Raw genomic sequence first — 26,748 nt, 5'->3', positions numbered from 1 at the left:
CCATGTATAACTTTTGGCTCTCCAAAAACTTGATTACTGATAGCCTACTGTTAGCCTTACCAATAACATAGACATTCCATTAACACATACTTTGTATGGTGTATGTATTATATACTGCAATCTTACAATAAAGTAAGCTAGAGAAAAGAAAATGTTGCTAAGGAAATCATAGGGAAGAGAAAATATATTTACTATTCATTAAGTGGAAGTGAATCATCATAAAGAGTTTCATCCTTGTCGTCTTCATGTTCAGTAGGTTGAGGAGGAAGAAGAAGAGGAGGAGCTGGTATTGCTGCTGCATGGATGACAGAGACAGAGAAAATCCACATAAGTGGACCCATGCAGTTCAAGCATGCATTGTTGAAGGGTCAACTGTACTTTCACATTATTTTCTCTTGTTCCATTTAACTAAAACTTAGATGTTTTTCTTCATTTAAGGTAAAAGCATTGGATCCAGGGCCTTTCTGCACTGCTAGCATCCCATCACCAACAACATTGGCTAGAAGCCTCCTGCAGCCCCTCAACACAAACTACCTATTCTGTGATCATTTCCACATAAAATTAAATTTCGTGGCAAGGCTAACATCCCCAAAACACTTTCCTGGATTTTGCAGTCCATCCCACCCTGGCCTCTACCTTCCTGAGAAAGGAAAGACCCTGCCAATATGGCTGCAAAGAATGTCCTCCCCATTTTTGGCTGCTCTGAAAACTACTTCTACCTCCCACCTCTTGAGTGCTAGCCTCTGGAAGTTATGTTGCCTGGGCTTGTCTTGGAGTCATAGATATTGAGATTCTGGCAAGATCTCTTCTTCATTTTTCATTCCAAGTTAAGACTTGGAAACCCAAAAGTCTCAGGGAGATGGGTATAGTAGTAGGTAAAGTGTGAGACGGGCAAGTGTAAAACAATAGCCAAGAGCAAGAGTTTTGGAGAGCTGAATAAAAACACTAAAATTAAATTTTCAAACACTGGCGAGCCAGCCCCAACTTGTGAGAGATTTGGTCCATGGGCCACCAACTTAAAGCCTCTGCTTTAAGCTACCAACTAGGCCTTATTCCATTAATAGGAATGTGGCTTTAGCAAAGGACAGACACCATTTTCCTGAGCCCCACAGATTCAAGTCAGCTGCCTGTATGGCTCCAAAGATGGAGGCTGTTCCTATTCTCCAACAGGGCTTTCTGTTAACCCACTGAGGAAATTCTTTCTTCCTGTATGTGAAGCATATTTACAACGTAGGAGTCACTGACAAACCTGAACCAATATGTGATCAAATCCTACTCATTTTCCCAGGTCTGCTTCTGCCCTATTACTTGGGCCTAGTCATTGGGCTAGGAGCTCAAACCTAAATCCTGAGCTTCATACTTCAGTCTTTCAGATTCTGTATCCCATCTTACCCATAATACCCTGCAATATCTAGCAAGACCTGCCCTCTGCCAATCTCTCTAGGCTCTTTTCCTTCTGCTCCACATCCTACATGCTGGCAACACCAAGCTACTTTCCCTCCACTGTGGTTCCTTTCACTGTCCGCACTATTTAGTGTTTGCCTTCATTCTGCTGGGATTTCACGTAATTCCACCTCATCCCCCAAAACACAGTTCAAGTGTCACTTTTTCTAGAGATTTTGCCCTAACCAGGTTAGGGATGTGTTAGGACTCCATAACAGTAATAAATACTTTCTCACTTACTGGATCACCCACAATAAAAAGGAAAAGGAGACCATGGCAGGCTAGACAAGGCAGACTGAGGCAGAGTTTGCATCTAAATCCACAATAGTCCTTTGGGGAGCTCCACAAGTTTTAACTTTTCACTGAAATTATTTTTGGAAAGAGGCTTTTCCTGTTATTTCATACCAACAGATTGAAGATAGGTTGAAACCTTTGTATTTCTGGCCAAAACCCAGCTCGTGGTTTGATACAAAGATTTAACAAAAGCCAAAACAAGCTGGCAATGTTTGTGAAGACAAGACCTCAAATGGAACTCAGATGAAATTACTTATACCTTTATTAGGGTCAATCCCTTTGAGATAATTTTTACTTTTAAAAAAAGAACCATTCCGGATCTCAGTGAGAGGCCCTGGATGCAGTTCTCAGGGTCAAGTATCAGAAGAAGACCCAGCATACAAAAGTTACGCTTGTGCAAAGATGTAGAGAAAAACAAAATACTTATTGCTGGTTGGGCAAATTATTCAGGGTTGCCTGTGGCTGAGATCTAGTTTCCCCATTCTCTTTAGGACATTTGCTCAGTCACCCCAAATCAAAAACAAATCCAGGTGCTTTTAGTCAGAATATCTAGGTGTCATGCTGAGTGGTAGGCCCCAATCCTTGCCAATTGAATTGTTTTAATTAATTCCTTATGTTAAATTGGGTTTATACAACTTCAAAAAGGAAATTTTAACATCTGTGCAAAAATTAGACATCTTCCATATTTTGGGTCTGTCACAGACTGGGTGGTAAAACTTGTTCCTTCTTTAAACTTCAAATTCCTGATCTGTAAAAAAGTAAAAATGTTTACTCCTACGTCATCAAGTAGGTGTGAAAAAAAAATGACGTAACATACACAAGGACCTCAGCACAGTGTGCCTGTTACATGGCAAATACCCAACAAATATTTGTTGAATCAATGAATGAGTCCAACATCTTAGAAAGTATTTGGTTTGAAATTGGAAGACTTAGGTTCTAACACCTTTCTGTCTCTGAGGCACTGTGAAATCTTGGGCAAGTGATTTCTTCTCCTAATTTCAATTTATAAAACTGGGACAATACCTTCTAGACAGAGTCAATACAAGATCATATGTGTAGAATTACTTGCATATATTGGGCTTGCTGCTGCTGTCTCGTGATGAGCAGGCTGGGCTTGGGAATTAATGATTCCTACATGACACCATCACATCTCCATCCCTCTTCAGCTGGTGATCATGTCTCATTTTTTTATGGAGAAAATAAAAGAACTTGTTCATCTTTCCATAATAAACTCATTTCTACATACACCTTCACCTGTGCCTGTATATGAAACTTTACTTCCTATAACTTAAATAAAGTGTTCTTTCTTTAAGGAAGCCAATCCTCCCCACAGTTTTTAGATCCCATCCCCATCAGGCCTTTGATCTTCTAATCATATATTTTCTCTTCTGCATCATCAATTTCTTCTTCTGTCCTCTATCATTACCATCAGCACATAAGCATGTTCTGGTATCTTCCATCTTCCAAAAATATGTGCCCAAATACCCCCCTTTCCCTTTGAATCCCTTCACAGCATTTCTTCAAAGAACAATCTATATACACTGCCTCTATTTCTGCACCTCTATTTCCCCATCTCACTCCAGTCAGACTTTCATCTCTACTATTTCACTGAGACTGCTCTTGTCAAAGTTGTCAGCGATTTTCATATTGCCAAATCTGGTGGGCACACCTTTGTCCTTAAATGACTTGTTCTCTTAGCAGTATTTGGTCACACCTTCCTCTTGACTCACTGTCTTTGCTTTGTTTCTGAGCCACAGACTTCCATGGGTTTCTTCTTCTCGAACTCATTGCTCCTTCTTAAAAGCCTTTGCTGGATTCTTCTCTTCCCCAACCTCTAAACGTTGGAGAGTCCCAGGACTCCATTTGTGAGCCTCTTCTTTTTTCAATCATTTGCAGGTGATCTCAACCAATTCCATAGCCTTGAAGCTTCAGATTTGATATACAAACTGCCTACTTAATTATGCCTTCCTCTATGTAATAATCATCTCAAATATAACATGTCCCAAACAGAGCTTTTGAGTTTCCTCTCCCAAATCAGTTCCTTTCTAGTCATTTCCATCTCAGTAATGTTACCACAATTCACCCGATTGTTCAGGCCAAAATCCAGGAATTGTCCTTGATTCTTTTCCTTCCTGACTACTCTGGCCTCCAATCAATACACCAGCAAGTCAATGTCACCTGGATACAACCATTTCTTAGCACTGTTATTAATACCATCTTGGTCCAAGACAATATCGTCTGTCCTTGGAACTATTGCAAGAGCCTGCAACTCCTTCAATTCTTGCCTTTCTAAGATTTCAGATTGCACAACTCAAAATATCTTTTAAAACAAAATCAAACTCATGACAGTGCTGTATTTCAAATCTTCTAATGACTTCCATTGCAAACAGGCGTCCCACCCTGTGACTTAACTTACAGGGCCCCATATGACCTCACTCTTGCTTAGTTGTCTTTCCTACCACCCTTTGCTCTTTCTACTATAGCCACATTGTTTTTCTTTCTGTTCCTTGAAAATGCAAGGGTTGTTCACACCTTAGGGGATTTGCAGTAACTGTTCCCACATCCTGTAATGCTCACCTCCCTGATATTTACATGTTCAGGTTCGCAGATCTCAGTTTAAATGTTCTCTCTAAGGAAGAGGCATTCGCTGACTTTGCTCCGTTACCGCATCCTATTTTACTTTTCATCGATTAACTTATCACTAGCAGTACTTTGTAGGTAGGTAAGTATTTACTTTGTTGGTTCATCTGGTAATTTATTATGTGACCCCACACTAGACAATAACCTCTGTGAAAGCAGAGATCTCTGTGTTATTTCTGGCTTTATCCCTAGCACCCAGGAGAATATCTGGCATGTAGCCATCCTCAATAAATATTTGTTGCTGGCATAAAATAATTCAGACAGGTCAATTAATTCACCTAAGAAGGATGAAGAGCGACTCATTTTGCAAAGAACTTACTCTAGTGGGTCCATCAGAATGCATTTCTACTCAAAATCTGATGTATCAAAAATGTATTTGAATGTCAAGGTGACTGTTGGATCACAGGTGTCTTCTAAAATTTTAGTCCCAAATTTTCTGTTCCAAATGTTTCTTTAATTACAAATTTAATACAAAATTTTGGCAAGGAAAAAAATTAAAGTACCAGTGCAGAAGGGTAGTCTTCCACCTGGACAAGGATTCAAAACAGACCCCCAAATATCAATAGCATAATGTCAGCTCCATAACTTATCTGCCTCATGTCTAAAGTCTACAGCTTCCTTTCATCAGTAACACTATTTGGGGCACCTGTCAGAAAACTAAAATGCTTCCCCTGCTGAAGGTCATGTAAGCACCTGAAATTTTAAAGAGTTATTTTAAGGACTTTGTTAATTATTAAATCCTCAGGGGCATTTAAATTCTAGGCCTGCACCGTTAGATTATTGAAAAGAAAGATACCTGTTCAATGCTGTACTAGCTACTTACAGAAATTTCTTACATTTTAAATGTATTTTAGAATTATGCTCCAGCTGAAATGTGTGTGTGTGTGCATGCATGTGTGTGTGTATTTTTAAGTACTTTGAACAAACTCTCTGTACTCTCAAGCTTTGGGCATAGTCCAAAATTGTCATATGAGTCAGCAACCCAAGTTGAAAGGTAAAACCTCCTGTAATGGGAATGGCCAATTCCATTATGTTGAAGGGAGGTATAATTCAGACCTGAGAAACCTGTGCTTCTTCACAAATTCCTCCTAGACAAAGAAGTAAATCCTTTGCCAACTCAAAATGGCAATGTCACCACTTACACCCACAGTTGCAAAATTACAACATTTTATATGTCTTTAGCGACAAAAATCTAAATCCAGAAAATTATGCAGTGATGTTTTGTTCTTCTGTGTTTCTTTGTCCCTCTGGATTTATGTTTGACTCTATTTCCTGTACCCTGTACTGTATTGTTGTATTGTATTATTGTATGTACTGTATTTTGCATATTCTTAGTGCTATGTCTTATTATGTCCATCTGTTATCTCATGCTTCCCCAATTCCTTGTCTCTCTTAACTGACCCAAAATTCAAAGCCCAATAAACATTTATTTATTTTCACATTTGTTAATTCAGCTGAAAATATACAGAGATTTGGGAGTCATCTTAGGAAAAATGAGCTTTGAATCCACTGAGTTTCACTAAAGGTTTGTGAAAGCAGTAGAATCACAAGACAAATTTTACATACACTAATACCACACAGAAAATATGTTCAAGGAAGTCTACTTATTGGATTAGTCCACTTTAATTGCACTATCAGGACTCACCCTGTTATTAGCCATACACCTGGGTATGAAATCTGTACACTGGAAGTGGTTGAGACACTCACTGAATACATGCACCAGAAGGACAGAGAAAGCAACTCAACAGCTTGGCTAAAACATTTCTTTTATGAGTTACCTATCCAGTTCAGAAACATAAACCCAAGGCAAGCATGAATAAAATTAGGTTAAACGTAGCATGCGGCATCGCAGTCTCTTAGAATTTGTTTCATTTATTTTAGTTTATTGAATGTTGCCTGTATCTTCGGTTATCCTGTTTGAAGAAAAAGGACAAATAAAACATGGCCAACAAAAAAAAGAAACATAATCATAAATAAACACTGGTTCACTCAGAAAGAAGAATGGATTCAACCCCATATTCTAACCACAAGTCAAAAAAAATAACCTTCCCAGAAAATATAATTAAATAAGAGACATAAGGAAAATATTTGACTTTGCCAGCAGTTAAAATGAAAAATAACCATTTTTCACCTCCCAAGTTGAGAATACCACGTTCACTCTCAATCTGAAAAAGACTGATAAAGCAAAAGATGCTATTAAGTGATCCCAACAGTGTGATGAAACAAAGCTGGCTAGAAGAGTAATTGGTAAAGTACTTGAGAAAAACAATTTGGCAGTATCTGTCAAAATCATTAAACTGTCCATATTTTAAAATCAGGAATTATTACCTTATGATTCAATCCTAAGGAAATAATACCAAATATGGGGAAAAGTAATTATTTCTGAATATCTTTAATGCACTGCCATTTATAATAACAACACACACACATAATACATAATGTCCAATAGTCTGGTATTAGTTAAGTAAGTTATGGGATGCCTTATTTGAGGTTACTTAAATTATGTTCATAAAGACTGTAATAATATGGAAAATGCTTATGTTAGAAAATCAGGTGAAAAGATATAAAACCTTGTCTATACTATGACTACAAGTAAAAATGTGTGATACATGTGTGCACCCACACGTAGCCAAAACAAATGAATGCATTTTTAAGATGCTAGAAACAATATATACCCAAAGTTAAGAGTGGTTGTCTTTAAATGGGAGGTCTTTAAAATAAACATATCACATGGACAATGTCATTTAGTGGACTATTTACTGAATGCCTTTACAAATAATCAACTTTCTTTATAAATTTATACTTTTGAGATATCTAAATTAAGCACTTAGTCACATAATTGCAAAACTTCTCTGTAAATCACAGTTCACCTTCCTTTATATTGCTACTAACTCTCTCTATTTCAGAAAAATAATGGATACAAGTAAATTGATAGAAATGCTTTCCCAAAGGTCAACTACTTGGTATTTTATGAAATTTACTTCAATTACAAGCTAATGATCAGATTGGGAGATGGAGGGAAAGATGCATATTATTTTTTCAAGGCTAGGGAGCTATTTCTTTTAATTGCTTTTTTTAACACCATCAATACATCTCTATTAGATTACAGTGTAAATCTCGGAATTTAATAACATCGTTTATATTATGCTTTTTAAACTCATGAATACAACATAATTATTGTTCATCAATTAAGGAACTGAACTTGGCTTCACTGTAACTCGAGACTAAGGAAAATACTACACGTTAAATATAATGTCTAAATAGATGTATTTATAAATATATTCATGTAAATCAACACATTTCATATGTGCATACACTTAAATATGTATTTATTTTCTTTAGCAGTTTTCATGTGAATGAAGCATTTTGTCTTATAAACATATAAATATATATAATATATACATACATTATCTGTGCACGTATATAATATTACTTACTAAATGCTTATTGTTTAGGATAATTGTTCAGGATAATATTTTTCCTAGTGATAAATGTTTTAGCTTCATTGGTTTTGTGCCATTTATGAATGGTAAACTAGAATGTGTCTTAATTTCCATTTAGTTTGCATTTCATTACTGAAAGCTTACCTTGTTTCACATTATTTTCCAGGAATACCTACAATCCAGGAAATGATCACCTCAAACAATACATGGATAAACACTTTGACGAGTGGATTTATCCCTGCCAATATGATATCTTATTTGGGCTTTGGGCTTAACTACATAGAAGAGGTTTAGGTTACATTTCAAAACTGACGATGGCCCAGAGTCAGCTTTTAAAGGATGGGAGTGGTGTGGTTTTAAACAGTACAGGGATGCTCTACTTAACCTTTGAAACTGGGTGAGAGCTAGCCAGAACTGGGTCAGCCTCAGGACAGCAACTTGCCTAAAGAAGCTGAATAGACTAAGAGTTTTTCCCAGAGGATCTCTTCCAGCACCAACCATCTCAGTAAAGCATATGAGAGGCACAGGCAACCCAGTAATCCAGACATCTCTACCCTCTATCCAGGAGGCAGCACAAAATAATGACTTTGTAGGTGTACCTGCACTACGTGACATTCAGTAAATCATTGCAGGTCGTACTTTAACGTCTTAAGAGGGTGATCCTCAAAAGGTTAAACAAAGAGTGACCATGTGATCTACCAGTTTCACTCCCAGGTATATACCGAAGAGAAATAAAAATATCTCCACACAAAAACTTGTACAAGAATGTTCATAGCAGCACTATTCGTAATAACCAAAAGGCGGAAACAACCCAAATGTCCATCAACTAATTAAAAGATAAACAAATTACGGTATACCCTATAATGGAATATATTTGGCCTTAAAAAGGAATGAAATATTGATACATGCTACAACATGGATGAACCTTGAAGACATTATGCTAAATGAAAGAAGCCAGACACAGAATATCACATAGTGTTTGATTCCATTTGTATGAAACACTCATAATTGGCAAATATCTAGAGACAGAAAGTAGATTAACGGCTGTAAGGACCTGAGGGATGACAGTGGTGATGGGGAATGAGGAATGACTGCTAAGGGATGTAGTTTTCTTTTGGGAGAACAAAAATCTTCAAGAATTACATTGGGGTGATGATCATAAGACCCTGTGACTATATGAAAAGCCACTGAACTGTACACTTTAAATGGGTGAATTGTATAATATGTGAATAATATCTCAACAAAGCTATTACTTAAAAATCTTATGAAGATAACATTTTAGAACTCAGTAAAGTTGGTTATGATTATCATTACTTTTTCAAGTGATTCAGAGGTTTTCATGAAAAATGTTGTAGCAGGTATTGTCGATGTTGCACTCATATTCCCTCCTCATTCACTTCTCAAAGCAACCATTGTTTACTTGAACTACCGTGACTGACTGTTTGCCCAAAAACTTTCTTTTCTGGCTGCAGGCACTAATGTAGTTCACACAGGTCTATCGGACAAGAGGAAGGACTCCCCCAAAGCGAATTTTAAAATATATTTAGAAGAATGATCAAAAGTTACCTAAGTCAGGGGGTGGGAGGGAGGAGAACTAGGAATACTACATGTGAGAGGAGCAGGTACAAAGGCCGGAGATTGCAGATGATTCAAGAACTTCAAAGTGGCTCAGTGTAGCTACAGAGCCCTAGGAAGAGTCAGGGAAACAAGGCATCCAAAATAGGAAGAGTTCAGGTCTGCAGTGTTTCTGGGCCATAACCATCATTTCAGACTTTATCCTGAGGTTATTGGGGGGCCATGGAAGGATTTGAAGCAGAAGAGTAAACCTCATGAGATTTACATTTTAGAAAAATTGCCCTTCCAGGAGAAACGCATGAAAGAAAACATACCAGGTTGTTAACGTAGGTTACCTCAGGAGGGCAGGAATGAGGTGAAGGTCGACAAATATTTAGCTTTGTCTTTGAACAACTTTGTTTGCTTCACTTCTGACAATAAGTATGTTTTGTGCCTAAAAAATATCAAATCTGAATTATTCCCATTCACACGTTGTACTTCCTTTACTGTAAGAATGAACTAGAAGGATGAACCTCGAGGATATTATGCTAAGGGAAATAAGGCAAACACAAAAGGACACATTCTGTATGATTTCACTCATATAAGAACTGAGAGCAGTCAAATGCATAGAGACAGAAAGTAGAATGATGGTGGCCAGGGGCTAGGGAAGAGGGGTATGGGAAGTTATTGCTTAACGCGTACAGAGTTTCTGTTTGAGAAGATGAAAAAGTTCTGGAGATGGATGGTGGTGATAGTTGTACAACAATGTGAATGTACTTAATGCCACTAAACTGTACACCTAAAAACGGTTAATACGGTAAATTGCATGTTAGGTATATTTTACCACAATAAAAAAACAGAATGGGCCGGAGAAGGACTAAACAGAATGATGGGACACAAATGAGCAGACTGTGGGCACTACAGTGGTCCATGTGAGGAGCACCAGATTCAGAATGGGCGTGGAGACAGTTAAGTGGTTACCACTGTGGGCAACTGTGGGAAAATCTGGGAGACAGTATGAAACACACTTTAGCTATCCTAAGAGATGAGGAAGATGGGTTACTTATTCATCAAATCATGTTAGTCATAGACTGATGGCTGCTTTTGAGGGGGCATTAACCCCATCCCCACTGCTCGCCTGCCTGTATATGAGCCAAGAGGAGCTCCAGTGGCCAGAGAAAGCCCACAGGCAAAAGCTTGTAGCAGACAGAGTCCTTAAGTTCATGTGTATGAAAATGAGTGCCAAGGGGATTTGGTGGGATCCCTACAATGCCTGCTACAAATGTCAAGACTCTTGGCTTGAAACCTGGCCAGAATGTGGTTCCACTTCCTGAAACAGGAAACATTACTGGCCAAAGAAGTAGGAACAGGCAGGGGAAGGGAGCTGGCAATGGAAACTGGTGGCGCAGCTAGTGATTTAGGAGGGATGCAGGAAATTGTGCTATCATGGGAGTGATGAGGAGAAGCGATATTTTAGAATGTCCAGTTAATACATAGCACAAGAAACTATAAATTCTTTTCTTAGATCATGGAAAGTATTTCAGAAAACAGTATTAGTTAGGTAACAGTTTATAGGCCCTAAACACCCCATATTGCACTATACTACAAAACTCAGATGCCAAAGATGGAAAAAACAATATTCAACTAGAAAACAGTATAAGTGTTTCTACTCCTCATCTCTTTCTTTCCTTTCACTTAATGTATGAATTATGCAAACCAATATACCATACATGCCACCTTATAGGAAGGCTGTATTTGTTGAGGAAAAAATTTATTTTCCTTTTCTTCTCATGTATACAAGAATTATATGTAACCAGTCCTTTATAAATACCAGGCAGATACTGCTCTTATTATATTTTGCACATGTATTTTGTTTGTTCTTCACATATAGCTATAATTACAAAATTGAATAAGCTCTCATTCAAAAATTACTTGCAGACATCATTTTTCACCTGTCATTGAGATCTTCATTGCATTAAAAATTATTGAAAAATGACGCTAAAATTTATATATAGGATGTATCATTTAAAAGCTTCTTTAAATTCTAAGTGTTAATACTTCTTTTTTAAAATCCCTTTTTTCCTAAGAAAAAGTATTCAAACATCTTTACACATACATATATATTCAATAGAATCGAAATTCACGAATGCCTTTAATTTTAGAGATTAATTTTAAATTTATTCTCAAGCAACCTTTAAACCTACAGACTCCTTTCAAATAAATTTATCTGTGGGGAAGGAAGCCAGATTTTAAAAAATATGTTTGATGAAATATATTTTTTAAAGAACACAGCAGGAGAAAAGAAATGCTTTCCCATTTTCATTAGCTTCTGCTCGTTTTCTGATCACAAACTAAAACCCAGAAATAAAGCAAGTGCACGCCCCAAATGATTTTTCTTCTACATGCAAAATGCTTTTACCTTTTCTACTTATGTCATCTCAACCTCTTTGTATTTTTTTCCATTTCTCAGACCTGTTCCACTGAAAGCTCAATACTGTGGACTGGCCAACTGATTTATCTACGGAAAATTCATTGCCCCCTTGGACACATTCTCTATATCAGAGAGAAAGGAACAAAGGGAGAGAAGCAGGACACAGGTGGTATATTTTGGATGTTCTGCCTTTTATCAACTAGGACCATGTGATTTCCTTTCAGATATTGACCGTTCCTATGTGCAGCCCAATTTCTGTTAACATAAAAGGCACGTACGATATTCTACTTATACCCCTTATAAGGCTAGAAATATCATACCACCTATGAGTAAAACTAAAAAAGCTAGCAGAGGACAGAGACTTGGAAGGCAAAGCCAAAGTGATCTTGTCCAAAGGTAAGCTGTTTCAAGGCACCAAGAGGCTTCTTTCATTTAAAAAGTACATTTTTGTGCATGTGCCAAAAATAAATAAGCACAGAAAATGTAATTTCACATCAGTTCTTGTGTGTGTGTGTGTGTGTGTGTGTGTGTGTGTGTGCACGTGTTGAACTGGAACCTGATTGTTCATTCCTAGCACTTAGCATACAGGAGGCATTCAGTTAATGTTTTCTAAATGAAAGCCTCATAGCAGACAGACAGGGATAGAATGGCGTGTTGCCAGCAAAGATTTCGGGTAGATAGTAAATATAAGAGGCTGAATCACAGGGTTGAAAACTAGCCCGCAATTTCCTTTTACAGACTCTTCCATAAACAACGGGCTTTTGCTTTTTCAATCAGAGAACAGAATTCTCAAAGTGCTACTGGTATCATAACACTAATGGTCCAGCTGCATAAAACGTAGTTTGATGGGATATGGGAAGGACAGGATCTCTCTCTCTCTATTATAATTTGTATTGGAATAGGACAAAGTGCTGTTCCCACTGGACTGTAAATAATGCTAAATTTTGTACAACCTCTGACTTTTTTCTATGCTTTTCTAATCATGTTCAAGAAAACAAGCTGAGAAATAAAGCCTGCCTTTGTCTCCCAGATGCTTTGCATTGCTGTAGTGTGAGCACCTTGCTTTGTTTCCCTTCCCCATCCTGCTGTGCATCACTCACATAGGAAATCAGCAGTGGAGGGGTTAGCTTCCCCGGTGACCTGCATGCAATTTTAACAGAGACCTACTTCGAATCTTTAGGACCTCAAAGTGTACGATTCCTGCCTTTCTGAATAAAACAGAAGGGCTTTTCAATCTCTAAACTTAGATTAAATGGATAGATGTCTCTTCTGCCCTGATGTAAAACCAATAGCAGATTAGTAAATAAAAAATAATATGAAATAAAATCATTTTTCTGACTCTTAAATTACTTTTTTGAATCAAACAGAAAATGAAATCTCTGGACATGCTGATTCAAATTTTGCAACTCATTTAAACAATGGTAATTTCCAAGTAGTACAATCAAAAGATTGATTGTCAAAACCCTACAGAACACCCCCTCACAATCATGATTTCCTATCTTTCTAGTTCACTTGCTCAAATTGCTCTAATATACATGTTCTTTAACGAGACAAAGACCTCCAATCTAGTAACGTCTCCATTTGAATCTATATACCAGGTTTCTCCCTCACAACCTCCCTTTCTCCCTTATCCATCAAGAACTCCGCTGTCTATTTTTTATAATCACTTTCAGCGTTTTCAACACCCTGTGAGAAATCCTACAGGAAGCTGCATAAAACGGTCACAGGATAAGGGGAAGAATATAGGTATGTGCCAACAGCACTATTTTTCTAAGAACCCAGAATCTGAGCTGGATCCAAAATGGTGGCTTGGAATAGATGGACAGCTTCCAACCTTCTGTATCCAGTCTTCACAGATTAAGGCTGTCTGTTTTATTATTTCTGTCTTAGCTGTACTGCCACAAATTTCTCCAGTAAAGAAAGGAATCCATATTATTTCGAGCACTTCCAGATCAGAAGCCCTAAGTTTCAGCTCTGAATCAGCACACAGAGCAGTAAGAGAAGAATGGGATTCGCCAGAGAGTGTTTGGGCCAGCATAGTGATCAACTTCTACCTTTCACCCTTACCTTGGGGGTTCTCGGGCACCAAAGAGTGATTATCCAAAACTGATGAGGCTAATCACTCTCCCCAGGCCGAACCGGCCTCTTGCATCCTTGGTGGAGGCCGTTAAAGAACATGAAAAAGCTCATGCCCTTTAATTGCTTTTCCCTCCAAGTGACTGAAGCTTCACGATTAGAACATCTTGTGACATCCAGAGCAAAAATGCTGTTCAGTCATCCTCTGTCTAGCTTAGGGTAGCCTGGGTTTGCATATCGAAGCTTTATCAGGGTTCAGCACATATAAAGAAGGGAAGCAGGATTGGGCAGAGAAAGGAATTGAACTGAGAGATGCAATCACAACAGAGAAATCAGTCAGTCCTACAGTGAGCTCTCAGGCTAATATAGCCCTTCAGATCTGTCCTGGATTGAAGCAAGAGGGTATGAAGGCCTGAGCGAGTCAGCTCCCTTCAGTCAAGGGTGACTTTCAGAGAGGGACTCAGCTATGAGCCAGCAGCAGACAACACTGTCAGCAGATCCTGAAGGTAGTGGGATAGCCTACTATAGCATCCACTATACAAAGAGTGAAAGTGAAATTTCAACACTCTATGTACATTAGAATATAGGTTTAAGTTCCAACCACTTAAAGGCATACGTCAAGGAAGAATATTTGAATTTGCTGGTTATCTCTCCAGTAAATTCTATTGCCAAATCCTCCTTCAAGGCCTCTGAGGCCTTAGAGGTGAAGCTGCCACCCTCCTCTTCACTGTCTCATCTGATCCAGATAAGCATGTCTTTCTCAGCACCCATCATCCCTCAGAACACTCACCTGTACATGTCTTCCTCCTTCTGCTTCGTGTACCCCTGAAAGATGGGCACAGGTATTACCCATCTGTGTATTCTCACACCTAGCCCAATGTTTGGTAAATAGGGCACTCGATAAGGGTTTATTGAATGACTGAATGAATTAACGAATGAACACATTTCTTTTTCTTCCCTGCAGAAACAATGACATAAGGAAATATATTTGATGAAATGAGGACAACTCTTTTAGTGCACGCCTTTATGTGTATTTATCATGGGTGCTTAACAAGAGCTGTTTGATTTTGACTAACTGGCACTGCATGAAAGGGCTATTCTGAAACAGTCAACTATATCTTATGGGTCTCCTAAATAAACTAAACTCTATCACAGGATTTGAATGCAAAATAGAGAAGAAATTAAAATGTAAAACATGAAACAGCTGTTTGATCAGCTGTTACAATAAGCTGTGAACAAAGGCTATATTCATGTTTTATCTAGATGGGTAAAAATAATTAATCATAGAAAATGGTTTGTTACAGGGGTATTTTCTTTTCTTTTCTGCACGGAAACACAACAGTTATCTAATTAATGATGCCAAACTTCTGGAAGCACAGGCTAGATGGTACCCAATAAATTTTAAAGTACTATAAAAGTATATGTTCCCAGTAGATAATGGTAGGCATAAGGTAATCATTGCGAAAAACAGCTTTCCTGAATGTTACAGAGACCAAAATTTACTTGCCGCCACTATAATGTTACAATACTGAAGATGTTTTTAATTTGTAGTGCCTACAACTTCATTAAATTACAACTACAAACTGGTGAAGAATCTTGATTATCTCTGTACTGTCTGGGGGATGGTTGAGTGGGAAGGAAATGTCGGTTTCCTATTGAAATGGCTAAGAAGTCCGCTATTACTGTTCCATCATTAGGTAAATTGGTAAAATTTCCTTGGGGTGACAATTTTGCAATAATTATTAAATGCCTTAAAAGGATTCTTAACATTTATCTCTGGAAACTTCCTAAAGAAACAATCAGAATGACACACAACAATTTAGGTTCATAACAACTTTGTTGAAAATAGCAGAAATTTTGAAAAAAACACAAATTTTCAGCAATAGGAGATTGATACAATCATCCTATTGACTATAGGATGAAGGCGTTATAATAGAATCATCTAACTCCTATAGGAGTTATAATACAATCATATGAACTAATGTTATAAAATTATGGAAAAACATTTAAGACATGGTTAAACATTCATAATATGTTGGTGTTTATTTTTTAAAGGTATACAAATAAGTACAGTAAATAAAATAAAGTTTGCATAAAGAAAATATAGGTGGCAATAGTAACAATGGTGTTTTGTGGAGTTCAATTATGGATGATTTTCATTTTCTTTTTGCCATTTTCTGTAATTTACAGACTTTTCACAATTAATATGTATTATTTCTGCAATTCATGTTATTAAAAAAGACATTGACATCTCTCTAAAAAAATTCCTCAAACCATAGAACATCAAGATGGAATGTGATTGCATCTCTCATTTCTCAGTGGCCTTTCTTCTTACAAAATGTTTGAAATAATTTTGGTTATTAATTCTTCACTTTACCCTTCTGAAAAAAGATGCTTTTATGAATAACAAAAGCTCTTCCAATGAGCTTGTTTCTTTAATGTGGAAAACCGGAAAATAATCCAAAGAAGTGAGATAAAGTTAAAGACAAAATTATCAACACACAACTGGGATCATAGGAATAAAAAGTAGCTCCAACTTCAAAATATGAAGTCAGAATTCCAAATCCAATTAAAAGAATCATTAGAAATGTTGGAGAGGCTAAGCAAAAGAGAGGATTATTTCAGCTAGAAGGAGAGCAAATAAAACTAAGGATCTAGTAGGACACCTGCATCATTGTGTAATTATGATAAATGTTGATGAGAAGGAGACTAGAATTAAAAATGGCCTAGCTAAGAGATGTCTAACATAAGATCAAGAGCTCAAATTTCAGACATAAATTGGAAATTAGATAGTATATGACATTTAAGATGCCATGAAATGGAGACTATGGTAAGATAACTAACATTTAAAAGGTCAGATCTACCTGAAGATGTTTTCTGATCTCACAAAACAAAAGGTTTCAATGACAGGATTTTTGTTTTTTGTTTTCTGTTTTCTGGGTTTTTTTTAATATATATTTTTATTTTTTTTAATTGCATTTTAGGTTTTGGGGTACATGTGAAGAACATGCAAGATTGTTGCATAGGTACACACATGGCAGTGTGATTTGCTGGCTTCCTCCCCATCGCCTATATCTGGCATTTCTCCCCATGCTATCTCTCCCCAACTCCCCACCCTTGACAGATCCGTGTGTGATGCTCCCATCCCTGTATCCATGTGTCCTCATTGTTCAACGCCTGCCTATGAGTGAGAATATGCGGTGTTTGATTTTCTGTTCTTGTGTCAGTTTGCTGAGAATGATGGTTTCCAAGCTCATTCATGTTCCTACAAAGGACATGAACTCATAGTTTCTTATGGCTACATTGTTTTTGATGGAAGACAGTGTGGCGATTCCTCAAGGACCTAGAAATAGAAATTCCATTTGTTTTCTGTTTTATTTTGAGATGGAGTCTTGTTCTGTCACCAGGCTGGTGTACAGTGGTACAACCTCGGCTCACTGCAACCTCCACCTCCTGGGTTCAAGCAATTCTCCTGCCTCAGCCTCCTGAATAGCTGGGACTACAGGCACAGGCCACGATGCCCAGGTAACTGTTGTATTTTTAGTAGAGGTGGAGTTTCATCATGTTGGCCAGGATGGTCTCGATCTGACCTTGTGATCCGCCCTTCTTGGCCTTACAGGTGTGAGCCACCAAGCCCAGCTGACAGTTTTTATATAAGAAATAAGATGAACTTTGGGTTTGAGATTTGCCAGAAATACACATTTTATCATTTAGTAAACTGAGTCATAGCTCTTCTTGGGAAGAAAATCTCTGTTTTTATTTTTTTAAAGAAGAAAAAATATAAATATGGCCAAGTCTCTCAATTCCAATGATAAAACTTTGGAGGGAAGACATCAGTTATTGTTTGTGATATTTCTTTTCTGGATAGGCTGCCACAATGACAATGAAGAAAGCAAAGTGCATCTTTGAAGATCTCCTTCTACTCATTCTTGCCTTCTTTCTAGCCCCATTTCTCTTGAAACCTCCCTTGGGCATTCAGAATAACCCAATACATTATAATCAGCTGATCACCTCTCAACCTGTTCCTGAATTTCTGTCCATGTCTTGGCTTCCCTGGCCATCAGGCACACGACCGTCCACCTTATCTTTATAGCATAAACTGTCAATGGCTCCTTATTTCCTACCACAAAAAAACTTAACTATTCACTTTGTTTTTCAGTCTCTCATTTTTGGATCCTGCCTGCCTCCTACTAACTTTCCTCCACATGTCTCCCCATCCTTTTATTCTAGACAAGCTGGACTTTCTAGAATAACATGCCTGTAATCCCAGCACTTTGGGAGGCCGGGGAGGGCAGAACATCTGCGGTCAGGAGTTTGGGACCAGCCTGACCAACATGGAGAAACTGCCTCTCTACTAAAAATACAAAATTAGCTGGGCATGATGGTGCATGCCTGCAATCCCAGCTACTCAGGAGACTGAGACAGGAAAGTTGCTTGAACCCGGAAGGCAGAAGTTGCAGTGAGCCGAGATGGCGCCATTGCACTCCAGCCTGGGCAACAAGAGCAAAACTCCGTCTCTAAACAAATAAATATCACCTGCCTCTGGCCCTATGATTTAAACGATTCCTCCCATCTTTAAAGCCTCTCTCTTCTCCACCCTCCCAAACCTGGACTGTTCTTCAGAATCTGCTAAATTCTACTCCCTTAATGAGACCTTCTCCAACTCCTGCAGCCTTTAATGATTCTTCTAACTTAGTCCTTGGGTGGCACAGTTCAGAATTCAATTACATGTTATTTTTAATTGTTCCTTATTGCATGTGTGTGCTAGTCTAGTGTCTCCATCTGCATTTTAAGTTTCCTGAGGGTAGGAACTTAGTCTTACTCTTTTTCTATACCTTCCTTCAGTAAATAAATGTATGCTGACTTGGGAAACATTGCTAACAGGGAGTTGGCTTTCTGTATCTTTATTTACTGAGTTAATGGAGGATGCCAAAGATGGATCCATTTTGTGAACATGAAAACAGAAAGTTGAAATAGTGCATTCAAAGTATTAGTGATTCTAACCTCTCACCCAGCACCATTTGATCAGGTTCTCCTTCTGTTTGCATTTTCTCCTAACGCTGAGGGCTTATCCTTCAGAACAATAGTTTTATTCAAAAGAAGTGGCTGTGAGGTCTGGAGCCAGCCCTTTGCCCTCTCAAAATGTCCTTTTTCTTGGATGTAAAACCGAGCGATCTTAACTAGTAGGTAAAACTGTAAAGAGCTTCCATCTTCAGTCACCAATGATTCTATTAAAGCAAAGCATATTTTAGCTTGGAAGAAGTTTGTTCTTTGAATGCTCAAAATCAGGAAGAAATTTTATACCATTATGTCCTCCTCTTAGGGGAAATAACAACTTTTACGCAGACACATTACTAATAAGTTAAGCCCAGCTTATGAATGAGATCCTTGCAAAAGCGTTATGTTGCACATTTAACCTGAGCAAATTTCCAAAGCATTCTCTTATGGGGCTGAAAACACTCGTTTTTCAGACACAATACACTTGAACATGGCTCCTCAGCTTGGCTCACTTTTGCACCCTACATGGGTATTCGATCTTGCAAGATTCCAGAGTGCCCTCAATTAAGTACTGCCTAGTAACTTGTAAAAATAACAAAGTTAACATTTATTGAGCATTCTATGAGTTAGCACAGGGACATTCCCCCACTTTTGAAGTACCAAGACAAATTGAAGAAAGTTGTCTGAAGAAATACTAACACAAATTAAAGAAACAAGCTCCTCGGAAGAGCTTTTGCTATCTAGCAGAGCATCTTTTGCAGCAGGATAAATTGAAGAATAATAGACACATTTATTTATTTATTTATTTGAGACAGAGTCTCACCCTGTCACCCAGGCTGGAGTGCAGTGGCACAATCTCGGCTCACTGGGACCTCCGCCTCCCTGGTTCAAGTGATTCCCCTGTCTCTGCCTCCCAACTAGCTTGAGACTACAGGTGTGCGCCACCATGCCTGGCTAATTTTTGTATTTTTAATAGAGACGGGGTTTCACTTTGTTGGCCAGGTTGGTCTTGAACTCCTGACCGCAAGTGATCCACCCACCGTGGCCTCCCAAAGTGCTGGGATTACAAGCATGAGCCACCACGTCTGGCCAATAACCACATTTATTAATAACAAAAATTCCCTCAAATATTTTTAAGAAGAAAGACCACTGATATAAATGAAAGATGCAGTCACATTCCATCTTGATGATTTATACTTTGAGAAATTCTTTTAGCGAGGGAAGAGTATGGTGTTTCTGGAAACATGAATTGCAGAAATAACACATATTTACTGTGAAAATCTGTGAATTACAGAAAATGGAAAAAAATGAAAATCACCTGAAATTGAACTCCAGAAAAAAACTAACCACTGTTACTATTGCCCAAGTTCCACATTTAGGGGAACAGACGGGATTTGAACTCAAGCCCCAGGCCTCCAGTGCCCTTGTGTTTAACAGCTGTGTTATCCCCCTTCCTCTTCATATAGGAATGTTTTGCATTTATAGTTTCTGACATATTTATCTCTTAAATATATATTAAAATAATTAGAATTAGAGCTTTCTTTAAAAAATTAAGCTGCTGACTTTCTCACATCATCTGTGTCAGTAAATCATATACAAGCCAAGAAAACAGGACTTGGAAGCAGCATGCCTGTTACAGGCTAATGTTCCATGAGTGTGTGTGCATGTTCATGTGTGTATGTGTGTCAGTGCATTCACATGCACAGCCACAAACCATTTTCTCAACCCAAAGTTTGACAGTGAGGAAGGTGGCACACAGGCGCGTCAGACTACTAGTTGCTAGCGGACGTTTTGTCAGCCTGATGAACAATAATAACCAATATCTATTGTGTGCCTGCCAAATGCCAAGCCACATCCCAAGCACTTGACATGTATTTTCTCTTTTAATACTCTCAGCCACTTTATGAAATAGATACCATTATTACCCCCATTTCCAAATGAGAAAACTAAGGTATGGGAAGGTTAACTATTTTGCCCAAGGTGGAAGAGCTAGTTAGTGGTGAAACCAGGGTAGATTCCCTGCTCTTAACCCCTGTGCTCTACCACTGCCCCTGTGTGTAAGGCAGGGAGCCTAGACCTCAATACCCAGTCAGAGGAGAAGGAAATTGTGGCCATTGTCAATGGTCAAGCCAAATCTCAAGCCTGCCCTGGTGACTTCTGATTCATTCAATGTTCATTGAATGAATGAATAATGAATGAATGAATGGTCCCCTCCCATGGCGTGCACCACCTTCTACCTTGTATTATCTAAGTATCTCATGTCCCTTCTTGAATTGACAAGTCTTCCAGGGCAAGAGCAATATGATCATTTTTGAATCCCCTACCACAACCATCTCTAACATTCATCTGACACATAAGGGCCTAGAAATTGTGACTGTAGTGACAACTGGCTGTGCTCACACAGCCCACCAACCGGCCCCATCACTGTGTCCCAGGTGTGTTAGAATCAAGCAGAAAGAACCAGGCTTTGTCATTCTTAACCTTCACAAAGCTTTTGTCATTTTAATCAAGCTTCTAACACTTTGCACAACATGTAGACAATGCTTGATATGCTACCTTTCTTATCATTTATTATTAAATAATATTATTAAATGAAGAATATCATTTATTATTACTGCATTTATCTTCTATTGTAGTTAAGACAGGAATCAAGTGGCCAAAATGAAGACCAGATCAGAACTGGAATAACAGCCAGGTTGAGGTGAGGCTGAAGTACAGATCTAAGGCTTCCAAAACTTCTCCTAATGAGGAACCCTGTAGGTCCCAGAGCCTAAGGTGAGCCTGAGTTCCTCAGGCCTCTTGCAGGGAGATAAAGGAACGGGCTGAGGCAGGATGAGGCTGAACTGATGCCCACATGTATACATAGCATCCTGTTGTCACCTCTATGCTGCACATCCAGAAAAAATATTGGTTGGTGAAAATAAGTGACTACCTAGAAATGCCCATTTCTTGCTCCCTTAGATTGATAAACTCTATAAGACAAAGAAAGATATATTTCCAAAAAGGTAGAGTATGGCAACTATAAGCCAAAGCCAAAGTGATCACTGTTTATGGTCCTACATGTGCATTTTTTCCAATCCTTGAAACAAGCCTGCCAGGAAGGCATTATGAGTCTCATGTTAAAGATGAGGCAGCTGAAATACAGGAAGGTTATGTACCTTTTAAGGTTCCACATAGGTGAGCATAGGAAATGAGGTTCATAACCAGTTTGTTTAACACTGAATAATATGAATCAAGCCTATTCTCCCCACTCCAGTCTTTTCTTATAGACAATCTTTGTCTGTGGCCCACGTTGGGGTACAATGGCATGATCGTAGCTCACTGCAGCCTCGAATTCCTGGACTCAAGCAATCTTCCCACTTCAACCTCCAGAGTAGCTGGGATTAAAGGTGAATTTCTCCATATCCAGCCACTTTTTATTTTTATTTTTATTTTTTTAGAGACCACGTCTCCTTATGTTGCCAGGGCTGGTCTCAAACTCTTGGGCTCAAACAATTCTCCTGTCTCAGCCTTCCAAGTTAAAGCATATGTTCTTTTAATATTACTGTATTACCTCTGTGTATTCTTTCCTTGACTAGGATACACAAATTTCCAGGCACATCCATATAATTATTATTTTTTAGGATATTCAAGTGGGTTACAGGAGCCCAGGGAAGTTCTCTATTTTTCTTCACAAAGGTGAGAAAGAGGCTTTGCCGTTAACACATGAGCCACATCTGCCCACCACAAACTTCAACTCATGACCCCTTGTGAGTCATCTCTAACATTCCCTGCCCAGGCCAGTACCTCTACTCTGAAGCTAGGCTCGCTCTCCTTGCCACAAAGATCACCTGCTAGGTATTGGTTACAATTTGGAAGTCTGGTTCCATCACTTCCAGGGATCTCAAACAAGTGCCGGCCACCCTCAAAATGACCAAATCACCTCTCCCAAGCCTGGCCAAAACTTTCTTTTTTCTGCTTCAAGTTGCCTTTTTTAGCTTTTGGAGATTGAACAAGAGCTATTCCAGAATTGCAAAACACAGTTCCCATGGTTCCACCAACCCAAACACTGAAACTGAGGGACGTGGGACAGAAGCAACGTGCTGCTGTCCAGTCCCATGTGGGATATGTCATTGCTCTGCCAAGTCTCTGGAGATGACCTGCCCCTTGGGTAAAAGAGATTTCAGCGAATGCTTATTTCTAAACCATACACATTTCTAAAAAGCTAGTCTACAACAATCTTGGAACTTCTAAAATATCGAAAAAGAAAGTTATATATTAACAAGCTATCCTCCCAGTACATCTCTGTTTATCCCAAAGGGAGTGATTAAAGTTTGCTGACAGCTTTGAAAATTATCAGGGAGTTGCCAGAATGTCCCAAGTTTAATTATTAACAAAGTTTAGAACCCAGAGTCAAATCCAGAGACTTTTAAACATAAATCATTGTGTTGGTCACCTACTAATTCTAAAATCCTACACACTACACTCTTGATTTTGGCCATTTCATCTATTAAAACCTCTGTCGTACACATTTGTAACCCCAATTTCTTTCCTACTGCTAGATTTCTCTCCCTGGGTGTCCTCCCAGAACCTCCAACTCTAGACGTCCTATCTTTCCCCAAAACCTTCTCTCCCTCTTCTTCATATCCCTCTTTTTGCTAATATCAGCACCTGATGTGACACACGTCATTTGATGCATGGCACTCTGTGAATAAAAAATCATCCGTGCCATTCATTGACCACAGAAACAGCGAAAACTTTCTGACATATAAGACACCCCACAATTCATCCCAACTGACCTTTCTAGCTTTCTCTCCCACCAGATCCCTCCGCCAACTCTCCACACTAAAGTTCTTAAGTTTTCCTAAACATGTTACCATGTTCCTTCACATGTTTGTGGCTTTATGCAAGCTGCTCTTCAGTTTAAAATGCTTTCTTCATCTAGTCTTCTGGTGAATTCATACTCATCCCTTAAGATGTAGTTCAGATGTCACCAACTCTGTGAGTTCTTCTCAGATTTTCTCAGAGTTTGATGTTCTCTCCAATCACCTTCCCTAGAACTTTTTATACACACTACTAAAGCACCTATCATAGGCCAAAGAGTAGTAATTATTTGTGACTGTCTCCCACATCAGCTTGTGAGGGCCCCAGGAACAATGGCCCTGTATAAATAATCTTTTAGTCCTTTTGGAACAAAATGTGGAGCAGGAAGTAAATGTTCATTGAATGAATGAATGGATCCCTCCCATGGGACACACCACCTTCAACCTTGTATTGTCTGAGCATCCCATCTCTCTTCTTGAATTGACAAGTCTTCCAGGGCAAGAACAACATGATTCATTTTTGAATCCCCTACCACAGCCTCCCTCAATTCCTATTGTCTGAATAAATGGGTAAAACTCTTGAGGGGCTCGTGCCATATTTCAGACTCTGAAAAGGTATTTTGCTAACACTGTTTCACTTGCCCTGTAATCTAGCAATGACTAATTGGTGTTATTCCTGTGTGGCAGATAAAGCATTGAGCAAGACTGGGCCTTGGAAGCCTGCTTTCCTGGTTCTTAGAACAATGCCTGTTCCGTGGAATGTTCTTGAGAAAAGCCAGACCTACTCAGCAGTACCTTGTTTTGATCCGAGTTTAAGAGGATGAATGCAGACATTTCACCACTGCTTGCAAAAATAGCTAAACCCTTATCTACCTTTTCCGTATGAGTCTAACATAAGTAATGTGATTGAACCTGAAGGTTTGGAGTATGAATCACAAAGGGACAAATCACTAAGGGAAAATAGAAGAATCTGAACCCATCAGACACATTTTCGTAAGAAAATGACTTTGGGGGCCTGAAAATAGAAGCTTCAGCTTTCATAAGATGAGGTGCTATGCAAGGCAGCATCAAGAGGCACTTAGTAATATTTTCTAAAACACCTAAGTAGGTATGCTTTTAAGTCCAAGTTCCTCTAGGAGAGAAGATGTCAAAAATACTGAAAGAAAACTGAATTTATACACAGCCTTGGCCAACGTCAGCATGCTGCGATTACCCATCTATTGTATCTGCAACATCAGGCACAGGGCCTGGCATGGGTGAGCTCACCCAAGCCAGCTAGACAGACATGGTAGCCTGAGATCCCATCCAAAGGGGAGGAAGGCTGGAGCAGAGGCAGGAGCACAGGACCAGGGTCAGCACCAAACATTCAATGCCTTGGTTTTTTCTCCAGCCATAGGAGAGTCAGAACAACTCTGCCCTGCCCTCCTCTCAGGGAGCACGACCCCTACTTCCAGAAGGCTACTTGAGAACTCCTTAGAGCAAGTCTTAGACAACACATCTACTGGGTCTGGAGGTGTCCTAATTACTGCTCAAGAGCCAGGCAGCGTTAGGAGGTGGGCCAGAGCATGCCCAGGGGACCATTAAACAGGCCAAGCTGAGAGCAATGCTGATTCCCACTGACCCCATCCCATATGATCTGCCTCATCTTCCACAGAGGGTAAGTTCCCCCACCACCCCTCTCCCTTTTTCTGGCTTCTATTTTTCGGTGCCCTTGGTGTGCACAGACCCCTGTGGCTGAGGGGGTACTCTCTGTCCCCATCCTTGCCAAATATGGGCTAGGCCAGAAAGCAAAGCTGCAGCTTGGCCATCCTGCGCTAGGAGTGGGGTGGGGTGGGGTGCAGTGCGGGTGGGAGAGGGATAAGAGGAAAACACGCATTTGCCAAGAAGACACTGCAGCTTCGGGTTAGATCCATGACAATCACAGAATCTCAGAGAATCAGGAGGGCCTGAAAAGTCTTTGGCAATCGATTGGCCAGGCTCCAGCCTCTTCTGTTCAAGGTCGTTTTCCTGATGTCAGGACAACAATACGATGTGGCACATGCTTGCTCCAAGTGAGGGTGCGGAGTGTTCAGTTCAAGTTGGAGCAAATGACTGACCTTTGTGCCACCTTCCCAACCCTTTTCCCTGGCTTCGACAATTCCAGCAAGCGAAGGCCTTCCTTGGGGGAAGAAGTTTAATCTGGCCCCAGACCTGCAACAGGCTTCCAGCCTCCGGCCTCTGCGTCCAGGAACGCACCCAAAATTGTCCCCAAAGGAGGGTTCAGTGCGCGGCCCTCCGGACCCACTAGAACCCCGCCCGTGCATGGAGAGTCTGGGGGTTCCAGGGTCAGCCCCTGCCCCATGGCCGCCCCGCGCGCCTCTCCTAGGCGGCCACCTGTCCGAGCGCGCGAAGGGGAAGGAGGGCGCACAGCCGCGACTGACCTGAGATGCCGCCCCCCACCACGACCACGTCGCATTTGTTGCTCATGGCGCTCGCCCCGTTCCAGGCCGCCCTGGTGCCCGCTGCTCCGGTTTCTGGGCCTCGATCCCAGCCCTGCCTGCCAGCCAGCCCGCCCGCCTGCCAGCCTGCCTGCCGCGCGCTGCCCCCGCGCACCAGCGCCTCAGCGAGCCGCTATATTACCCGCCCCGGGAGCCGGGACGCGCAGCCCCGCCCGCCTACGCGCAGGCCGGGTGCAGCACTGGGCCACCGCCCCCGCCCGCAGCTCAGCCGCCCCGGCCCGGGGAGGGCGGGTTCCTGGGCGGAGAGGTCACCTAGGGCCTCAAAGAGTCCCGCCCCAGAATCACCACTCCTCAGCCTCCTGCACGGTATTTTCCCGTCAGCCTCCCTAGTGCATTAAGCTGGGCGGCTGAGAGGATGGCAGATTGGGGTGTCTTTCTTCAGCGCCCCAATTACTCCTTGGGTGTGAGGCAAATCATAAGAAACTTCCATTGAATGGTTTCACGGTACCAGGCACTGTGCTCAGCGCTTTAAGCATGATTCCTGTTCAAGCTTCCAACAATCCATTTTGCAGATGAGGAAAGCAAAACACAGTGAGTGAGTGACAACATAAGATAAAAAGTCAGAAAGA

General features: G+C 40.0%; 1 protein-coding gene across 3 annotated transcripts in view; it reads right to left on the bottom strand.

The window, feature by feature from the left end:
- MAOB (monoamine oxidase B) overlaps positions 1–26,323 on the bottom strand; it is a 113,052-nt gene extending 86,729 nt beyond the window's left edge. The window contains exon 1 of one of the 3 annotated variants that reach the window (XM_017502061.1): positions 26,102–26,323. In XM_017502061.1, coding sequence (XP_017357550.1) covers positions 26,102–26,147 — 46 coding nt within the window. In that variant the 5' untranslated portion in view covers positions 26,148–26,323. The remainder of the gene's footprint in view (positions 1–26,101) is intronic. The other 2 variants (XM_017502062.2, XM_017502064.2) reach the window with 2 other exon arrangements.
- Positions 26,324–26,748: the final 425 nt, after the last annotated feature.

This window comes from Cebus imitator, unplaced genomic scaffold, assembly GCF_001604975.1.
Source record: "Cebus imitator isolate Cc_AM_T3 unplaced genomic scaffold, Cebus_imitator-1.0 Scaffold289, whole genome shotgun sequence".
In the NCBI taxonomy this organism is placed as follows: Eukaryota; Metazoa; Chordata; class Mammalia; order Primates; family Cebidae; genus Cebus; species Cebus imitator.
This window is presented reverse-complemented; position numbering and strand designations above follow the sequence as displayed.